Source organism: Schistocerca cancellata, chromosome 2 (genome assembly GCF_023864275.1).
Source record: "Schistocerca cancellata isolate TAMUIC-IGC-003103 chromosome 2, iqSchCanc2.1, whole genome shotgun sequence".
NCBI lineage: Eukaryota > Metazoa > Arthropoda > Insecta > Orthoptera > Acrididae > Schistocerca > Schistocerca cancellata.
This window is the reverse complement of record NC_064627.1, coordinates 587357145-587379637: the sequence shown is the minus strand read 5'-3', so window position 1 is coordinate 587379637 and position 22493 is coordinate 587357145. Positions and strand designations below refer to the sequence as shown.

The following is a 22493-nucleotide window of genomic DNA, read 5'->3' as shown; positions in this document are numbered from 1 at the left end:
ACTGCGGGAGTTGGTTTTACAATCTGTTAAGTTCTGGGCGATGCTGAATAGTAATTCAAGTTTGAGTTGTTTGACTAAAAAAAATCTAAGTTCACTGTGGGTATTTATTGTTTTAGCCTCTCCCAGTACCTGCATTTAGTCTGTTCCTGGCAGCACTGTATATAGCCGAGCAGATATCATATTCGACAGCCTTGTTATTCCATCAGATATTTTCTGGGGAGTTTTGGGTGTTGTCTCTGCATAGGATAAGTAATGTCTGTAAGGCAGACTTACATTTTGTGAACTAGTTTTACGGCAAATTTAAATGTGGTTTTGATCCAAGCATTTTAAGATTTAAATTTCCTTGGGTTGTTGACTTCGATTTGGGTGTTGCCCATCATGTGTTTACAATTTATATTTTGTACACTCAGTTGAAATTTTGTTACTGCAGTTAGGGGTTCATTAGGGTGTTCTGGGCTTAGCTGTGTTAATAATTTTGTGTGCACGTGGTTGGTGTGTCTGTAATTTAATACTGACTAATATATGCTCTGTACTCCATGTGTATACGCTAAACTTGGTTGCTTGTGGGCCTTGTACAGCTATGCACAGGCATGTGTGTTCAAGCCTGGTTGTGGCTTGTGATCCTGATTTTGGATGCCTGTGATCTAACAGTACACTGTCTGTCCCTCTGCTGGCTGTTGAGTGGTTGGGATAGTGAGGCATTAACTGTGTTTACAGTTGTGTGCAACAGTGTTATTGGACCCACTCCGTGGATGGAATTCACGTACAAGGTAAGTTATATTTGTTTTGTACTACCCCTAAGAGTCTTTGACACAATCTTGCAGTGATTGCTTTAGTAGCTTGTTCTCTCCAAGCAGTCATTAAATTCTATGTTATAGAAAAGGGTTTCAATTTTGTATATTACCACATACCTTTGGGTTGTATATTAAGACTGGTATATTTCTTTACTGTTGTAGTACTTTTATATTTCTAAAAGAAAAACAGATTCATATGTTAATGCTTTCCTAAAAATGTTGTTGGGGATGAAGAATTTCACCCTTGGTATTCACAAAGAGCATGGAAGTCTCTTGTCCTGCCAATAGCGATTATCACATACTGTTCAAAATTATCTTAATAAGCAGCGGTTGTGATCCCCTCATTTCTCTAAACTGAGTTCTTGCCAACATCTTGTTCCGTCTAAGGGTGAATTATTATTAGCATGATTGTGCCTCTTGGAGCCTGTTATCTGTTGTAAACATGTTTTGGGAACTGTACTTATTCGTTCAACCGTTGTTTAATTGCTAAAATTATCATTAACTGGTTCATCTGAAATGATGTGTTACTGATCTCTTGCCATCTCACTGGTGGTTGTTAAGTCCATCCAAACAAATTTTGAAATTCCTATAAATTAAATTATGTTTTTCTATCTGAAAGCTTTATATTGCTGAATTACTGTTTTAAAATCACGAACTTATTTTGAATTTAAGGAACCTTTATATTTTCATGTAAAGTTTATTGCTTGTTTTAATTCTGAAACCATTAATGAATAAATCATTTTGTATGCAACAAACAGTGAATGATAATCCAAATCCTGGGGCCAGTGCTTTCTCTAAAATCCTTATTGAAGATTTTGGGGCACTGAGGTTTCTCCATTACAAGATGCTGCACTTATCAACAGCAGGGTCACATAGCCATGTGTTCTGCTAGAATGAGACATCAAGGGTGAGTGTGGTTTCAAAAGTGACACGTAAAACACAAGAGAAGTAAAATAATGCATTATAGAATAGTAACAAAGGAAAACGGCACTAGGTTGCAGGATGGAGGTTAAGCCACTACGCAAAATCCAGGTTGGAATAACGACAATATTATGATAACACCCATAGATTGCTTTGCTACTCACTATATAGAGGTGACATTGAGGTACAGACAGGAAAAAAGCCTACTATACATCCTACAGCTTCCTTTCTGGTCACCATAACCAACTATATACTCACCCACAAATACTTCACCTTAGAAGGCACCACCTACAGACAAATCCACAATACAGCAATGGGAATCCACATGGCACACTTGTTCACCAGCCATCTAGAGGGATCCTTCCTAACCATCATCTGATTCAGATTTACGTATGACATTTTCGTGATATGGACTGAGAGTAAGGACACCTTATTCACATTCCTCTAGAACCTCAACATAATCTCACCCATTTGTTTCACCTGGTCCTTCTAAATCCAACAAGCAACCTTGTTTTGATATAGATCTTCACCTCAAAAATAGCTACATCAATACCTCTGTCTATATCAGATCTGCCGACCACCAGCAACAAATCCATTTCGACAGCTCCCACGCATTCCATACTGAGAAGCCTCTTTCACACAGCCTAGCCACCTGTGGTCCTCACATCTGTAGCTAGGAGCAGTTCCACTCCAAATATACCAAAGGTCTCACTAAGGCCTTCACAGACTGAAATTACCCTCCTAACCGTGTACAGAAATGGATCTCCCATGCCTTGTCTCTCCAGCCAGCTTCCACACTCCCACCGTCTGGCCACAGAGGAACACTCCCATCGCGACTCAGTATTACCCAGGACTCAAGCAACTGAACCACACTCTCCACCAGGTTTTTGACTACCTCTCGTTACACTCTGAAATGAGGAATATCCTCCCGTAATGATATTCTGTCACCCACCAAATCCACGCAGTATCCTCATCCATTGCTACTTCATCCTTGCTCCCAACCCCTCATTTCATGGTTCATATCTCTGCAATAGACCTAGATGCTCCAGACTGGTCATAGACATCACCTACCCCATCAAAGGCAGGGCTACCTGTGAAAGCAGTCATGTTATCTACAAATTAAACTGTAACCACTGTGCTGCCTTCTACATGGTGACAACTAACAAGCATAATAACTGGACCCCCCTAGTTACTAAACATGCTGTCCAACACAATGTGCTTCACCTTAATGAGTACTTCACAGCCTTTGCCAACTGTATCCTTCCAACCAACACCAGCTTTTATGAACTATGCAGATTGGAACTATTCCTGAAATATATCCTACTTCCCTTAACCCCCCTCCCCGCCCCGATCTTGACCTTAGCTAATCACTGTCCTTCATCCACCTCTGTCCTTCATCCACCTATTCCATTCCCTGCTTGCTCCAGCACTACACTGCCTTCTATTTCACCAAAGCACCCACTAGTCTTTCCCTCCATCCTCTACTTCTCTCCTTTTTACTACTCCCTCCCTCTCCACAAACCTCCCAACTGCATGTGTCAGCCCTATCCCATCCAAAAGCCCCACTGCATCCACACCTGCTCCCATAAGCAGCAGTACACCGTCCCCCACTCCTACCCTGCAATTCTCTCCATCCCTATCCCAGAGCCTCTTCCTTACCTCCCACCAACCAAAGATTGCTACTCCTATCAGATGCAGTCTCTTGCAGTCTGGCCTCAGTGACCAAAGGAGGTATTCTGGCATAAATCTTAAATGTATAGAAGTCTTTTTTGTTGTGCCTGTCCACAACTCAACATCTCCTCTATATGGTGAGAAGCAATCTATCTTTTTCACAATATTGTCCTTATATACTATAACTTTCTCATGAGCTAGATTTATAAAATTTATATGCTACAGTGGTAATGAAGGAAGGAAGGAAGGAAAATTAGAGTTTATCGTCCTGTTGATGGCACAGCCACTACAGATGGAGTAAAAGATCGGATCATACGAGGTTGGGGAAGGAAACTGGCCGAGTCCTGTTAAAAGGAACCATACTGGTATTTGCCTGGAGTGATTTAGAGAAATCACATAAAACCTAAATCTGGATAGCCAGACAGCGATCTGAACCTACTGTATTCGGGTCCAGTGTACTAACCGCTACACCACGCCTGCGATGGTGATGAGTGGGACGACTGAATGGACAGATAGGGGTAACTGCAAGGTGAAGGCATGGAAGAGTGGCTGTTGGGGTGTGGAGTGCTGGGATGAAGGAACTGAAGGAAGAACAGTAGGAGAAACTGTCCACCGAGAAGTGATGTATTTGGTGTAAAAACTGATTCATAAATTTTAGTTGAAGGTATTGTGTGATACTGGAAGCAGTTTTTATGTTGTTTTGGAGGGGCACCAATTCACATGAGTTGACAAGCAACAGTCCTCTTGATTTGCTAACACACAAACTCAACTCGTCATACCAGTAGTTTGAAGATACGAAAGCATATTCAAAACTGATCCTGTACTTACTGCACAGCATGTGTCAGAGCATTTACTCTCGAAAGTAGAGCTATACTGTTGGCGACACTAATGAGCAATGTATGGTGTAATATAGCTATTGCTGTTTTAACGAATATTATGGTTTCACTGGTTTAATGTTCCATCAAGGACAAAGTCATTATAGATAGAGCACAAACTCAGATTGGGGAAGGAAATCAGCTGTGCCTTTTCACAAGGAAATATTCTTGTATTTGCTTTACACAATTAAGTGAAACTATGGCACACCTAAATCTAGATGGCTGTATGGGAATTTGAATCTCAATTCACCCAAATGAGAATCCACTGTCTTAATCACTAAACCTCCTCATTTGGTACTGCTGCTTTAGGATGTGCAGACGTGAGAAGCTGGTTACAGATAAGTTATTTAACATTAACAGTAGTAATATGTGATTTGCAAAAAGAGAAAGTTACTTCCACAATTGAGAAATAGTGGAGCTTTACTGGCACATTGTTCACTTCTGGTGGTGAATATATACTCTAGGAACATGAAAAAATGGTCACTGTATGCTCCACAAAGAAAGCTAGAAAATTTCAGTTTAACTTCCAGACTGAGAGCCCATGGTGAATATAGAAATCTATTCCAAACAATAATAATAATAATAATAATAATAATAATAATAATAATAAGTTTGGGTATTAAACTGTGTATTGGAATGTGACAAATCCGGCTATCTGAATTTCATGAGCAATGTGCTACAAATTGCACTATCTGAATGCTCCTTTAAGGACTGCCACATGCATTCATCCATTACAAACTTCTAAATGTTTTCCCCACAATACTGTGAGATAATCATCTAGGAGAGTGGATAAAGCGACGAATTTGGATTCAGGATTGCTACTGAGATTGCATTCTACCCTTTGCAAAGTATATATGCTACATGTGGTAAGACAGGACTGTGTGTCAGACTGGGCAATGATGTGTGTAGTGCACAATGATTTATACTGAAAAATTTTTGTAGCAGTACTCAAAACTAAACCATACCACAATCATTAGCATGTGCAGAATACAAAGTCTATCAGGAAATACAAATACCAATGCCGGAAAATCTGTTGGAAAGTTATCTGGTGCACAGTTATGAAAGACATTCATCAGTTTCTTACTACACTACAGAGACCTCAAAATGCCCTCATCAGTGTGTAATTTAACATAATGTGTTTTTTAAATTTATTGGATATGTGGCTACTGATTTATCTCCTAATTTCACTGTCCTTACAAACTATGTTGATTACATTCCATTAGAAATTTTTGCCAGTTATTCTGTCACTCGCTGACTCACTGTGCAGCCTTAAAAAGAGATGCACAGATGACATAATGAATACTCCACGACATACTGAATACTTCAATTCCTTGCAGCTGAACAATAAACATGAGGAAAACAAAAAACAAAAATATGAAAATACCTTGTCCAGCAACCGAGCAGTTGTTCGTGGTGGCGCACATTCCACTTCGTGCTTTTCACACAAGTCACTAAAAAACTTATTTGCTTCAGGTGTTCCGAGTGTTTCTGGGCTTGGTAATTTTATATTTAGTTTCTCCTCTAATGCTGGGAACATACTTATTCTCTTAAATGGAGGTGTAAAGTCAATTTCTATTGCTTTTCCATCTGGGCCCTCCGGATGATATGTCACTTTATACGACCCGTGAATACTTTTAACCATACCTGACAACAGAAAAACAGTGTCATAAGCACATTATCATCTTCTATTTGTAATATTTCCATGCAGCACCCAAAATTTAACATGGAATGTATGACTATAAACATAAAATGTTGTATTACATAAACATCTCTGTTGGATAATGTATGATGCAATGTCAGATTTACGTTCAGCAACTACTTTTGTACGTCATTCACACTTTCTATCATCAGCCATATTCTTTTTTTACCTCCAATAATATCTTGTACACACTTTTAAAAGATTCCAGGTAACAATTCTCTGATATCAAAGCTTGTATGGATCCCCCCCCCCCCCCCCCCCCCATATTTTTTTTTCTGCGCGATGCTGATTCTTGACAATCTACTCAACTGTTCTGATCCACAACCACCACTTACAAATTCCAACAACCACCCTAATATGGCCAAATCCCAGAATTGAAATGATGAAGAGGAGCTGGGAAGTGTCAGAGACCTGAATAGTGGCAAGTCGAGTGGGAGTGACAGAATTCCAGCTGAGATTCTAAAATATGGAGGAGAAGCACTGCATGGATGTTTGTTTCACCGGGTACAGGTGATACGGAAAACTGAAACCATACCAACAGAATGGAAGGAATCAATAACTGATACATAAAAAAAGACACATGAGAGACTTCAGAAGCTACAGGGGAATATCAGATTTGCTTTTATGCTACACCGCTCAAAACCATACGCAGAAAATGTAAGCAGGGGTTATCAAAATGGCTTTTGCAGAAACAGATCCACTACTTACAATATAGTTGTAATCAGACCAATAAATGGAAAAGCATGGCAATGAATACGAAAAAAGATATATAACTTGTTCATCAATTTCTGAATGCTTATGACACCATTCAGAGGCATATCCTGTGGAATATAATGACAAACTTGGGAATGCCAATTAAATTCTAGCTAGTGGATCTGTCAGGGTATCAGCTTAAATGACAGTATTTTGCATAATTTTAATCCGAAAACGAGTAGGATTACAAAGTTTCGGACAAATCAGATTCCAATAAGACATAAATACAATATTCCAGTTTCCTCATAAAACTGACCGCAAGGAAGAAAGTAAAACAGCACATAGCTGTGTATACGATATTGTTTAAGACTGTTTATAAAGAGAAAGAATATATACGGGAGAAACAATCTGGCTAAAGATTTAAATACCCTGCTACTGTAGCTAAAAGTGAATGCGAGAAAGAAAACTAAATCGCCCATTTTCACAGTACGGTATTTTCTTTCCTGCAGTCAGTTGTAACATAAAATTTACATTATTGTTTTAAAAAATTTATAGCCTATGTGTACCTCAGTTTTTACGAAAGTGTCATCAGGCTGTATACGTGCACAAGGAAAAAAAAAAGCCTGGATTTTTCCCGGATCTCCCGGTTAAAAATACATTTTCTCCCGCGTGAAAATACACTTTTTCCGTATTAAGTGACACTATACGTTCCCTCGGAACTGTAAAATTTATCAGTCATTTGAATGGTTATGGTTTTATACAGCAGCTTATAATTTCCCGGCACTTTAGAAAACGAAACTCAGGGGGAAAAAAACAGGTTTGGGAAGTTCTCTGATGTGCTGCAACATATACGCTGCATACTTTTGTACTACGAAAGTATAAATTCGAATTGCACCAAAAACCGCATGTTACTTTCTGAAGCATTGAAGTCGAGATTGCAATGCGCTTTTGTAAGCTAGTCATAGCTCATATCACATGATCTCGCCAGCCAATGACAGCGGATATTCATAGCATAAGATACGTGATGTATTCAGCCAATAGCAACATCAGTGTTAAGTAGTGCAAACACACAAACAGGAAAAGTTAATGGTTTAAATTAATATACATAGTGTTGCTACAGGAAAAGCAAGCTTTTCATTTATAATATTTGTCGCGAAGATTAAAAGTTACAAGTGAAACTAAGCTTTCACATATAATTTTGATCTTTTTTGCGCGTTTTAAACTGTAAGACACATCACACAAATTTTCCAGTACAATGTTTAATACCGAAATAAATCTCTGATCTTCTGGCCTCAAAATTCTTCTAAATGGCTTGTCATCAAAGAGTTGATTTTTAAACGAGAGTCAAACGTTCTGTGATTTAAGAAATTCATCGTACATTCTCACACATAGTTCATCTTGCACAAAAGGAAATTTACTTTGAAAATAACGCTTTTCAAACCACAATTCGCAATATTTTCCCGAGATCTGTTACAAATAGATTTGTTCCAGCAGTTTCCAGAGTGTGCCACATAAGAGGTGTCCCCGCGCTTTCGCAGCTACGATGACGTAGGAAGCCCATATATTTGTAAGTGTAGAACATTAAAAGATCTTACAGTATGTCATAAAAGAAAGAAGACATCAGAGGATACTCCAAGAGAGTTGGAATTTCTTGAACCATACTGAAATGAATAATTCGTGATAAAGTGCTCATTCGTATGTCCAGATTTCCAGTGAAGTAGGCCTCGGTCTAATATTAAGCTATTCACTGTGGTTTTCGGGATGTAAATTTTCTTGGATTACCAGTACTGTATTATCTCACGTTTAGTTCTTTATTAAGGCATAATGCCATATGTGCTAGAAGATGACAACATGCACTTGAAATGCAGTGAACAGTTGAAACTAGCCAATAGTGTGGAATTAAACACTTCATTTGAAACAAACTGGCTGCCTCAGCGGAAAAGATAAATAAAAGGTGAATTTCTTTAGCAAAGCGACAAAAATTACTTCATTGTTCTACAAGACGATTAATGCTTGACTGTCAGAAAGGTGAAAATAAAATAAAAAATAAATTTTTTTTTCAAAAATATGTTCACTTTGTAGTGCACATCTTTCTGAAGAGTCTGATGCATAAAACATATAACTTCAAGGAAACATAAGAGGTGTTATTTGGTCTTAAGTGTGCCAAAGTGCAGTGCCACGCCTCTTCACACAGCATTCTTCTACCGAACGTCACTGTATTTCGCATTATGGAACTCAAACGTGTATATTTTGTAATGGATGCCATCAAACTATATTCAGGACGGCGGAAATTACTGCAAGGTCATCGGACTCATTGGTTTAGGGAAGGATGGGTAAGGAAGTTGGCCGTGCCCTTTTCAAAGGAACCATCCCGGCATTTGACTGAAGAGATTCAGGGAAATCACAGAAAACCTAAATCAGGATGGCCGGATGCGGGATTGAACTGTCGTCCTCCCACATGCGAGTCCAGGTGCTAACCACTGCGCCATCTCGCTTGGTGAAATACAGGATACATTAAAACCAGGTACGACAAGAGACAAGCAAGACAGTACACATTTCTTCAATCCTTCAGTCCTAGATGTTTTTTCTCTCTCTCTCTCTTTAATCTTGCTACAGCTTTACATGATGTGTTTTCCTTTCTGAGAAAGGATCTATTACCTCACCAAAGTTCATCAAACGTTGTGCTAAAGTATCAATATGAAATGCCTATTTGGCCTACTACAAGCAAAATGCTTTATTTTAGGAAATAGTTTCACATTTCATTCATATGCTCCAGTTTTTGAAGCACGAGATCAAAAAGTAGTAGTGTGAAACTTTTGTATAAATTTGGAATCGTTATATTATTCCATAATCTGTGTGATGTCCCCATTTCTTCTCCTTCCTCATCCTAACAAACTATCTTCTCATCACTAATTCTGTAACTATTCCTATAACTGTCAAAGCTCATTCTTCGGTTAACTCTACCAACCCTGCCAGAATCACTGGTTTAAGTTATCCAGGGATTATTCTCCGGTTAGACATTATTACATGTTCGTACAATGTGATTTCTGCACTACTCCGACAATAGAACAGCTGCTAGCCAGGAAATGTACAACTTGTAGCGATCTGGCCAAAAATTTTATGTCAAAATTTCATTTTCTTGGATACACCGAGAAGATAATGTAAACTTTCTTACCTGTTAGTTGTTTATTTCCACTCCGGTAGTCTGAATCTATGGACTTTGCTAGTAATTATAACAATGCTAGTCATTCGCATACCCAATCAATCACATAAACAAATGGCTTTCATCCGTTCAGCTTTATTCCGCTTAGCTCATATAGCCCCATCCCCTTTTGTCTGCAAGGAAGTTTATTTCTAGATGCGACGAGGATTCCCCTGGCATGGACATCATGTACACTATGCATGCATTCAAAAATCAACTTATGATTCATTCAGAAATCAACATAGAATGTGTTCAAAAAGCAACAGGGATGTGATTCAAAATCATTTGAATAATCGATATACTAACGTGTGCTATATGCTAGGCACTTTGTGAAACAAGGTTTTTTCCCCCTCACGAATACGAATTTGCCTCCCTCACCACCGAAATTGCCACTCTGTTTGCTGCGTACACAACCAACAGTGACATTTCTGTAGCCAGAAGTGGGAGGAGGTACTACTCATACGCAACTCAACTGCGCATACGCATGATCCCGGTTGTAATTGCTTACATGAATCTAATGTAAACAGTTGTGACGAAGCATTGCATAGTATTCCTAAACCCTCTGACACATTTTGCTGTTGTTGGCAAATTCTTGTATGAGCACTGTATTAATATAATAGAGGGAAACATTCCACGTGGGAAAAATATAACTAAAAACAAAGATGATGTAACTTACCAAACGAAAGCCTTGGTATGTTGATAGACACACAAACAAACACAAACACACAAAATTCAAGCTTTCGCAACCCACGATTGCTTCATCAGGAAAGAGGGAAGGAGAGGGAAAGACAAAAGGATGTGGGTTTTAAGGGAAAGTGTAAGGAGTTATTCCAATCCCGGGAGCGGAAAGACTTACCTTAGGTGGAAAAAGGGACAGGTACACACACACACACACACTCACACACACACACACACACACACACACACACATCCATCCGCACATATACAGACACATTTACAATGCCTGCTTGTGTCTGTATATGTGCGGATGGATATGTGTGTGTGTACGCGAGTGTATACCTGTCCCCCCCCCCCCCCCCCCCCCCAAGGTAAGTCTTTCCGCTCCCGGGATTGGAATGACTCCTTACCCTCTCCCTTAAAACCCACATCAATATACCAACGCTTTCATTTGGTAAGTTACATCATCTTATATATATAACACATACACAAATTTCAAGCTTTTGCAACCCACGGTTGCTTTATCAGGAACAAGGGAAGGAGAGGGAAAGGGGAAAGACAAAAGAATGTCGGTTTTAAGGAAGAGGGTAAGGAGTCATTCCAATCCCGGGGGCGGAAAGACTTACCTTAGGGGGAAAAAGGGACAGGTATACACTCTCTCTCTCTCTCTCTCTCTCTCTCTCTATCTCTCACACACACACACACACACACACACACACACACACACACACACACATATACAGACCAACGAGTTAAAATTTCATAAAGTGGCTGAGATACTAGTTACAGTGCTCCTAGCGGCAATCAACGCTAACTCGGCCGCCATGTTCTCCTTAGTCAAAACATTAGGAAAGCGTTACTGTTGTTTGTGTTGGAAGTGTGTCAGCTGTTGTGATATTACTGCAATATTTAACTTTTCTAGTTGACTTTTTTGTTACCAAATATAAAGTCAACATGCCTGCAGTGTGTTCAGCGTTCAACTGCACAAATCGCAGTGATAAAACAACAAATATTTCATATTATAAGTAAGTATATTAGTACCGAAATATGACAAACGTTTTTTAATGTTTATTAAAGAGTCATTTGTATTGGAACTGTAATTATGCTTAAGACAAATGCAGGAAAGTAATTTATTTATCGTTGACTACAGATTTCCTTTAAAAGATAAGGAAATTACAAAAAGATGGGTTATAAATATGAAGCGAGAAAACTGGTTTCCTACTACAGCCAGTTACCTCTGTTCAGCTCATTTTGAAGAGAAATATATGTACCACACAAATGTCCAGAGGCGCCTTTTGTCAAAAGCAGTACCTACTATGTTTAACTTTCCATCACATTTACAAAAGCAAGATAAAGTATTACGACCACAACTCAGAAAGCGATCTTTCGACAATTTGCAAGATAGTGCTGTTACAGTGACATCATTAGCACAAAGTAAGTCAATAATTTAATTTTACTTGGTGTTCTTATTACTTTGAATTACATACTTTCTATTATAATCTTATGGTGTAAATCTGTTTTAAACTTATGATGTAACTGCATTCTTTCAGTGCCTGTCGGACCCACATCTGTTTCTGCTGACCACAATTACTGTCTACCAAGCCCTAAGAAGTCGAAAACACAATATAACTGAGTACAAGTAGAGAATGTGCGACTAAAGAAGCGGATAAAGCAAATGAAGCAACTTAGTGTACGACACAAAAGAAGAATAGTGCAGTTACAGACTTCAGTTGCTGGTTTGAGAAGAAGGCTATGTAGTTCAGTTTCTGATATGTTAAACAGTGAACATATAGTTGGTTTGTTGAAGGAGCTATTGGAACTTCAGTGCATTGCTAAAGTGTGCCATTATTCTCAGCAAATAAGGAAATTTGCCCTGACCCTACACTTTTATTCTGCCAAGGCATACAGCTACTTACGAAAATTTGTGAAATTACCCAGCCAAGAACGCTTCGCCGTTGGGCAATGTCAGTGGGTGGCCATCCAGGTTTTACTGAGGAGGGTTTCACTAAAATTGCCTCTGAAGTTGAGAATAGCACAACCCAAATTTTTGCAACATTGATGTTTGATGAGATGGCTATTAAGAAGGACCTTGTTTGGGATGGGGAAAAAATAAGAGGCTGTGTATAGTGAGACAGGTGACAAACAAAATTAACTGTACTGACTGCTTATAAGGTATTTTTGCTTGTATTGAGGCTAAAAGAACTGGATTGATTGCAGTGAAAGATGTGAAAACCAGTTTAATCAATCCAGCTAATGATGTTAAACTTTGTAATGTTGCTGAGAAGGTTTTCAGAAATAATGAGGACATAATCCTGAAATGTCAGAAAAAAAAATTGTTGAGGTTACAGACAGAAGTGTTGCAATTGGTGAGAGGCTCCTTATTTATAAACAATGAACATCTTTTTACAGAAACTGAATTTGGTGAAAAAACCCATTATGTTAAACTGATAAAACTGCTACTCAAACATTTTTTTGTATGTCAAATAAATCACTTATGCAAATCAAAATCATCTGAGCAGAGAGGTAAAGTTGTGAGACAACTATACACAAAGCTTATTTTATTTAAAGGTCAGTGAAAAGACCGAAAAAATACGAATATCAGTTAAAACATTGTAAAAATTAAATGAAAATAAATTATTTTACTTTTCTTGTAGATTATTATTATTATCATCGAATTACTATGCTTGTGTTAACTACTTGTAACACATATTTCAAATAATATTCTCGTTCACAGTGTACTGGTTTTTGAGGCTTTGACTATTTACTTTGAAATAGCGACGAAAATACCGCATTTCTGCGCCCGTTACTGTTTCTAATAGTTAACCACAGCGTGATTAGGAGTTTCACCGTAATATTCTGGTGGTACCTGCTTGCTCTAATTGCATTAATTTATGGGCAACAAGTAACGTTATAGTGGATGGACAGACTTATTTGAGTTATCTGTAGTGTTATCTACATCGAAAAGTTTAGCCATATTTAGACAAAAACATCCCTTTTTGCTGTCAGTGTACACTGAAATCACTGCTGTCTATTGCTTGTTTTAGAAAAAATAAAGCTAGTAGGGGCTATTTCAAGTCAGTCAAACGCAGTTACAAGGGGGCGGGACACAGCAGATGAATGCCTTGACTAAAGAAAACATGGCGGACAGAACTTCAATTTGCTTCAAACATGGCGGACCTATAGCCACTCTATGAAATTTTAACTCGTTGATACAGACACAAGCAGACATATGTAAAGGCAAAGAGTTTGGACAGAGATGTCAGTCGAGGCAGAAGTACAGAGGCAAAGATGATGTTGAGTGACAAGTGATGTATGAGGGGCGGCAACTTGAAATTAGCGGAGGTTGAGGCCTGGTGGGTAACAGGAAGAGAGGATATATTTAAGGGCAAGTTCCCAACTCCGGAGTTCTGATAGGTTGGTGTCAGTGGGAAGTATCCAGATAACGCGGACGGTGTAACACTTTGCCAAGATATTAATTGAGACTTACCAAACAAAAGCGCTGGCAGGTCGATAGACACACAAACAAACACAAACATACACACAAAATTCAAGCTTTGCCTTTACAAATGTCTGCTTGTGTCTGTGTATATGCGGATGGATATGTGTGTGTGTGCGCGCGAGTGTATACCTGTCCTTTTTTCCCCCTAAGGTAAGTCTTTCCACTCCCGGGATTGGAATGACTCCTTACCCTCTCCCTTAAAACCCACATCCTTTCGTCTTTCCCTCTCCTTCCCTCTTTCCCGACGAAGCAACCGTTTGTTGCGAAAGCTTGAATTTTGTGTGTATGTTTGTGTGTCTATCGACCTGCCAGCGCTTTTGTTTGTGGAATGTTTCCCTCTATTATATATATATGTTAAAGAGTGTTATCCAGGAAGTACAGAATCTCTTTCTTTGATTTCAGTCCATGATCACAGGCAAACTGTCATCAGACTAAGCTGTCATAATGACCACTTCACATCTGTCAGAATAACAAGAAATTATAAGATAACGAGAACGCACAATTTCATGAATACAGAAAATGCAAGCATGAATGTGATAAAACATACCGGAATGCATAAGAAGCAGCCTTGTATTATTCTAATATGACTTAAGCCATAGTGACATGATGGAAACATTGCGTCTCATTGTGTCACACGTATGAAAACATGGTACAAGCCAGGTCACAGTGCAGGGAGAATAATAAACACATTTTTTTCCCAGGTGAAAATATACATTCTACACGATACATTATGGAATACTTTCCCTTGGAATGGTAAAACTTATCAGTCCATTGAACAGAAAAGGTTTTGTGTTTTGGAAATATCTTTGACGAACAACAACATGTACACTGCATATTTTCGTATTACGAAAATATAAATATGAATACCGCTAAACTCAGCACATTAGTTTCCAAAGTACTGAAATCAAGATTGGAATGTGCTTTTGCCAGCCAATCATAGTTCATGTCACATTACCTTGTAAGATAATGACAGTAGATATTCAGACCATAGGACATGTGATGTAGTCAGCAACAAGCAACATCACTGTTAAGTAGCGCAAAAACGCAAATAGGGTTCCAAGTGGGTGGTCCTCAAAGTGTCACATGCTCTGTGATTTAAGAAATTTATTGCACATTCTCACACGTAAAACAATTCATCTTGTGTAAAAGGAAATTTACTTTGAAAGTAATGCTTCTCAAACCACCATTCGCAATATGTTCCCGTGACCTGTTAGAAATAGGTTTGTCTGAGCAGTTGCCAGAGTACGCCAGAGAACAAATGTTACCGTGCTTGTGCAGCTACGATGATGCAGGAAGCCCGTGCTAAATATTTGCTTTATTTATATGTTTTTCATTGTACTTATGTTTACAATTTCGTGCATAGAGAAGCATTATGTGACCACGTGCAGCATATTGTTTGTAGGGGACATACGGAGTTACTGTACTTATGGCAATTGTTTTATCATATCCTATTCAGATACGGGATGCAAAGTTAGAAAGCAGTCCTTGGCATAATATTCATTTCAAAACTAGACTCTACAACTCAAAGTACCCTAATATTTTGCTATGTGGTGACTTTAGCGTATATTTTTTTTTAATTCATACTCTACAATACTGTTATGTAGCATTTCCAATCAAATTTACAGTCATGTTAGTAAGAGGGAATAAAAATTTCTTGCCTAAATAAAAAAAATTGTTTGCATACACCAGAACTAAGAACAATAAGTTGTCCTTGACTTTTTCAAATTGTATAGAAATTAACAAGGTTAACAGAATCTTCCGTCGGTTCTTGGTAGAACAACATTATAATAATAAATGAAAAGCACCAGTTTGCTTTTCATTTATTATTAACAAGGTTGCCTGTGAAGTCCAGAAACTGTACAATTGGCGTTGTGGGGAGTTGTAATGATAAAACAGGGTGTGCTGCCAGACTGTATCTTGCTGAAGAATGGTGTTCTGAAGACTTAAGACACACACAACACAAATTAAGAAAAAACGTCAAGCCTAGAGGAGGTACCAGTCAAATGTTGACTGATGTCTTGTGATCAAATAACATTGTGTTTCATAGAAGGCAGATTGAAAAATTCTGCTAAAACATTTCTGTGTGGTTTTCGAGTACGCAATTTTCTTTTGAATACCATTAATGTATTATCTCATGTTTTGTTCTTTGTTGTATCATACTCCAATATGTGCCGAAAGATGAAAATCTGCACTTGAGATTCAGTGAACAGTTCAAACTAATTAATAGTACGGAATGAAACATTTACTTTCCAATAAATGCCTCTGTGGTAAAGATAATAAAAATGAAATTTCTTTAGCAAACTGTCAAAAATAACTTCAGTGTTCTGTTAAGTGTTTACTGCTTGATTACCAATAATGTGGAAATACAATAAATTCAGATAATTGAAAATAATAACATATTTTAGTCTTTTGCAATTATGTGAGTGCATTTTAATTCAGGGTGTATACATGGACAAGGAAAAAAAATTCCCAGGTTTTTCCCGGATTTCCTGGTTGAAAATACACTTTCTCCCGGGTGAAAATACACTTTTTTCGTGTTAAGTGACAGTATATATTTCCTTGGCTCTTGAAACGTATCAATCCTTAGAATGTTTATGGTTTTCTACATTGACGTAGAATTTCCCGGGGCACTTCAGAAAACGAAACTCGGGTAAAAACACGTTCTGGAAAGATCTTTGATGTGCAGCAACATATACGCTACATTTTTTCGTGTTACTAAGATATAAATTAGAATTCCACCAAACACCGCATGTTACTTTCCGAAGCATTGAAATAGAGATTGCGGCGCGCTTTTCTAAGCCAGTCATAGCTCATCTCACGTGATCTCACCAGCTGATGACAGCATACGACATGCGACGTAATCAACCAATAGCAAGATCAGTCTTAAGTAGCATGAACACACAAATAAGAAAAAATAATGGTTTAAGTTAATATACATGGTGTTGCTACAAGAAAAACACAAGCTTTCACATGTAATACTGGTCTCTAAGATAATTAAGCTGCAAGACAAGCTAAGCTTCCACATATAATGTTGATCTTTTTGCGCGTGTTACACTTTCAGATACATCACACAAATGTACCAGTAAAATTTTTAGTAACGACATAAATGTCTGAACTTCTGGGCTCGAAATTCTTCAAGATGGTTGTCCTCAAAGAGTTGATTTTTAAATGAGAGTCAAACGCTCTGTGATTTACGAAGTTCATCGTACATTCTCGCACATAGTTCAACTTGCGTAAAAGGAAATTTACTTTGAAAGTAACGCTTTTCAAACCACCATTCACAATATTTTCCCGTGACCTGTTAGACATTGGTTCGTTTCAGCAGTTGCCAGAGAGCGCCAGATAACAGGCGTCACCGCGCTTGTGCAGCTATGATGACGCAGGAAGCCTGTATGTTCGAACATGTAAACATTAAAAGATCTTGCATTATGACATGAAAGAAACAAGACATCAGAGGATACTTCAAGAGCATCGGAATTTCGTGAACCATACTAAAATGCATAATTCGGCTTATTTAGTGCACATTCGTATGTCCAAGATACGGATGTAAATTTTCTTGAGTACCAGTACTGTATTATCTCATGTTTGGTTCTTTATTATGGCATAATTCCATACAAGCTAGAAGATGGAAAACGTGCACTTTAAATGCAGCGAACAGTTGAAACTAGCCAACAGTGCAAAATTAAACACTTCGTTTCAAATAAATTGACGGCCTCTGCGGATAAGGTTAATAAAAGCCAAATTTCTTCAGCAAACTGACAAAAATAACTTCATTGTTCTGCAAGGCGATTAATCCTTGACTGTCACAAAGGTGGAAATAAAATAAAATCTAAAACTAATAACATATTTTAGCCTTCCGTAATTATGTGAATGTTTTTTAATTCACTTGATAGCTCCCAGCCATAGAAATCCATTTTATTTTCATTTGACATGAGAGCAATAAACAGAGAGGAAACAGCACAGTCACTAAACGTAAACGCAGGTCACGTGGAGACTACCCACCTCCCCACTACAACTCAGACTGCTCTGTGCGTCAGCCCCGGATCTACGATATTTCTGAACCAGGGCAATATCAGGCAGAGGCCTCCAGCCACACCTCTGTTAGCCAGAAGCGGGAGAAGGTACCGCTCATACACAACTCAACTGCGCATGTACAAGAGCCCGCCCGCAACAGCTCAAATGAATCTATTTACAACAGCTGTCATGTCACACTCATCGGAGGCAATTTGTTGTTAGGAAGCATTGCATATTCTTCCTAAAGCCTTTGACACACTTTGCTGTTGACAGACGCTTGTACGAGCACTGTGTTTTGTTGTTGTATATGGCGTATTTCCTTTGCGACTTAGGGTTTTTTTTTTTTTTTAATTACTCGTTCATGTTTTGTTGCTTCAGTATTATTGTACAGAAGTGGGATACAGTAATATCCTTTGTTAGAGTATTGGTCCTTACCAGTCAAAATCACAAAAATTTAACAAATCCCGAGTTCTTCCCAGTTTTCTCCCGGACGAAAAAATTCCCGGGTTGTATACACCCTGTAATTAATTTCATAGCTCCCAGCCAATGAAATCCATCATGTTTCCATTTGACATGGTTGTTATAAACGAAGTGAGAACAGCAAAATCACAAAATGTAAATGCAGGTCATGTGGAGACTACTTCCCACTACAACTCTGACTGCTCTGCACATCTGCAAATGTGTTAGGTTGGATGCACCAGAAAGATTTTTCTAGGTAGTACGTAGCTGACTGGAGTTACTGCTTACACATCTAACAGCCACACTTCAAGTAATGAGAAGCAGGAGAAAGTGCTGTCCCTATGCAACTTCAGCTCTGCGCAGACCAAGAATCTGCTCGCAACTTCACAAATAAAACTGATTTAAACAGTTGTGACACCATCGTCATCAAAAGCTGTTTGTTTTTACAAATTGCTGCATAGTCTTCACACTAACACCCTTTGACACATTTTGCTGACAGTGGATCCTTGTGTGCTTACTGTGTTTTGTTGTTATAAACGGAGCATTTTCTTTGCAACTTAAGTTTCATATTGGTGTTCTTCTCTCATTTATGTTTTCTTGTTGCAGAATTATTTTGCAGTAGTAGGCTAACATAAAATTCTTTGTTAGAGTATCAGTCCTTATTGTCAAAATTATAAAAATTTAACTCAAAACTAAAACATGGAAAAATTCCCAGAATTCTAAAAAATTCCCAGGTTTTCCCAAATTTCCCAGGGCATATGCACCCTGTAAATAATATAAAAGAAGCCAAATGAACAAAATGTAAGACTGGAATAAGTAACCAGTAACCTCTGCTGATGTGGTTGTCAGAATGCGGCACAGGCAAGAACTGTCTGAAGGAACACAACTGCTAGAGGGCCCTTCAAGACCTCGTGATAAGTTGCATCAAGAAAAGGAAATCTTACATCGTGTTTGTTCGGCTTTTCTTTTTTACCGTTTTTGTATCACTTTGTTAGCTCCTTGACCCCAATGCATGACTATATGATTACTGTTACCTAAAGTTACAGCGAGAGCTTTTTAACATCACACATTCTCAACCACCTTGCTTTTAGTAATTTAAAAAATCATTTTATTCTTACCCATTTTCTTATTAACAATTTAAAACTCATTTTCATTTACCTAATTTTATGTACTTAACTTTATTACTGTCACAACTTTTAACACTTTTAGTTCAGTTTTTTATTCAACTGTGTGTTTTCAGTTAATTTTACATACATGTTTGTCACAGGTGTGTACATTAGTGACATCTGATGAGTTTTTTGTGTCGCAACTCAACAGCAGTACCATTGATATTATTATTATTATCCCTGCACTGTGGCCTAGATTTCACTGTTTTTCCATACCTTTCAACAATGCAAAATTATAACTTCGTTCATTTCTTACGATGATGCCACATTGGCTTAATCATATTTGAATACTTTTCTGTTATAACAAGATAAATGTTATCAAAATTCAAGCTTTCGCAACCAATGATTGCTTCATCAGGAAAAAGGGAAGGAGAGGGAAAGACAAAAGGATGTGGGTTTTAAGGGAGAGGGTAAGGAGTCATTCCAATCCCGGGAGCAGAAAGACTTACATTAGGGGGAAAAAAGGACAGGTGTACACTTGCGCGCAGACACACACATATCCATCCGCACATACACAGACACAAGCAGACATTTGTAAAGGCAAAGAGTTTGGGCAGAGATGTCAGTCGAGGCGGAAGTACAGAGGCAAAGATGTTGTTGAAAGACAGGTGAGGTATGAGCGGCGGCAAATTGAAATTAGAAATTAGGGGAGATTGAGGCCTGGCGGATAACGAGAAGAGAGGATATGCTGAAGGGCAAGTTCCCATCTCCGGAGTTCTGACAGGTTGGTGATAGTGGGAAGTATCCAGATAACCCGGACGGTGTAACACTGTGCCAATATGTGCACCAAGGCATGTTTAGCTACAGGGTGATCCTCATTACCAACAAACACTGTCTGCCTGTGTCCATTCATGCAAATGGACAGTTTGTTGCTGGTCATTCCCACATAGAAAGCTTCACAGTGTAGGCAGGTCAGTTGGTAAATCACATGGGTGCTTTCACACGTGGCTCTGCCTTTGATCGTGTACACCTTCCGGGTTACAGGACTGGAGTAGGTGGTGGTGAGAGGGTGCATGGGACAGGTTACAAGGGTAGGAGCCAGAGGGTAGGGAAGGTGGTTTGGGGATTTCATAGGGATGAACTAAGAGGTTACGAAGGTTAGGTGGATGGCGGAAAGACACACTTGGTGGAGTGGGGAGGATTACATGAAGGATGGATCTCATTTCAGGGCAGGATTTGAGGAAGTCGTATCCCTGCTGGAGAGCCACATTCAGAGTCTGATCCAGTCCCGGAAAGTATCCTGTCACAAGTGAGGCACTTTTGGGGTTCTTCTGTGGAAGGTTCTGGGTTTGAGGGGATGCGGAAGTGGCTCTGGTTATTTGCTTCTGTACCAGGTCGGGAGAGTAGTTGCGGGATGCGAAAGCTGTTTTCAGGTTGTTGGTGTAATGGTTCAGGGATTCCGGACTGGAGCAGATTTGTTTGCCACGAAGACCTAGGCTGTAGGGAAGGGACCGTTTGATGTGGAATGGGTGGCAGCTGTCATAATGGAGGTACTGTTGCTTGTTGGTGGGTTTGAGGTTGACGGACGTGTGAAGCTGGCAATTGGACAGATGGAGGTCAACGTCAAGGAAAGTGGCATGGGATTTGGAGTAGGACCAGGTGAATCTGATGGAACCAAAGGAGTTGAGGTTGGAGAGGAAATTCTGGAGTTCTTCTTCACTGTGAGCCTAGATCATGAAGATGTCATCAATAAATCTGTACCAAACTTTGGGTTGGCAGGCCTGGATAACCAAGAAGGCTTCCTCTAAGCCAGCCATGAATAGGTTGGCGTACGAGGGGGCCATCCTGGTACCCATGGCTGTTCTCTTTAATTGTTGGTATGTCTGGCCTTCGAAAGTGAAGAAGTTGTGGGTCAGGATAAAGCTGGCTAAGGTAATGAGGAAAGAGGTTTTAGGTAGGGTGGCAGGTGATCCGCACGAAAGGAAGTGCTCTATCGCAGTGAGGCCCTGGACGTGCGGAATATTTGTGTATAAGGAAGTGGCATCAATGGTTACAAGGATGGTTTCCGGGGGTAACAGACTGGGTAAGGATTCCAGGCGTTCGAGAAAGTGGTTGGTGTTTTTGATGAAGGATGGGAGACTGCATGGAATGGGTTGAAGGTGTTGATCTACGTAGGCAGAGATACATTCTGTGGGGGCTTGGTAACCAGCTACAATGGGGTGGCCGGGATGATTGGGTTTGTGAATTTTAGGAAGAAGGTAGAAGGTAGGGGTGCGGGGTGTCGGTGGGGTCAGGAGGTTGATGGAGTCAGGTGAACCTTCGTAACCTCTTAGTTCATCCCTATGAAATCCCCAAACCACCTTCCCTACCGTCTGGCTCCTACCCTTGTAACCGCCCCGGTGTAAAACCTGTCCCATGCACCCTCCCACCACCACCTACTCCAGTCCTGTAACCCGGAAGGTTTACATGATCAAAGGCAGAGCCACGTGTGAAAGCACCCACGTGATTTACCAACTGACCTGCCTACACCGTGAAGCTTTCTATGTGGGAATGACCAGCAACAAACTGTCCATTCGTATGAATGGACACAGGCAGACAGTGTTTGTTGGTAATGAGGATCACCCTGTGGCTAAACATGCCTTGGTGCACGGCCAGCACATCTTGGCACAGTGTTACACTGTCTGGGTTATCTGGATACTTCCCACTAACACCAACCTGTCAGAACTCCGGAGATGGGAACTTGCCCTTCAGTATATCCTCTCTTCTGGTTATCCGCCAGGCCTCAACCTCCGCTAATTTCAAGTTGCCGCCGCTCATATCTCACCTGTCTTTCAACAACATCTTTGCCTCTGTACTTCCGCCTCGACTGACATCTCTACCCA

The 22493-nt window shown here is 39.4% G+C and overlaps 1 protein-coding gene across 3 annotated transcripts in view; it reads right to left on the bottom strand.

Moving 5' to 3' along the window:
* The window catches only part of LOC126162205 (lysine--tRNA ligase), an 86551-nt gene that overhangs the window by 30928 nt on the left and 33130 nt on the right, over nt 1-22493 (bottom strand). For all 3 annotated transcript variants that reach the window (XM_049918547.1, XM_049918546.1, XM_049918549.1), the window contains exon 7: nt 5646-5905. In XM_049918547.1, the coding sequence (XP_049774504.1) occupies nt 5646-5905 (260 nt within the window). The remainder of the gene's footprint in view (nt 1-5645; nt 5906-22493) is intronic.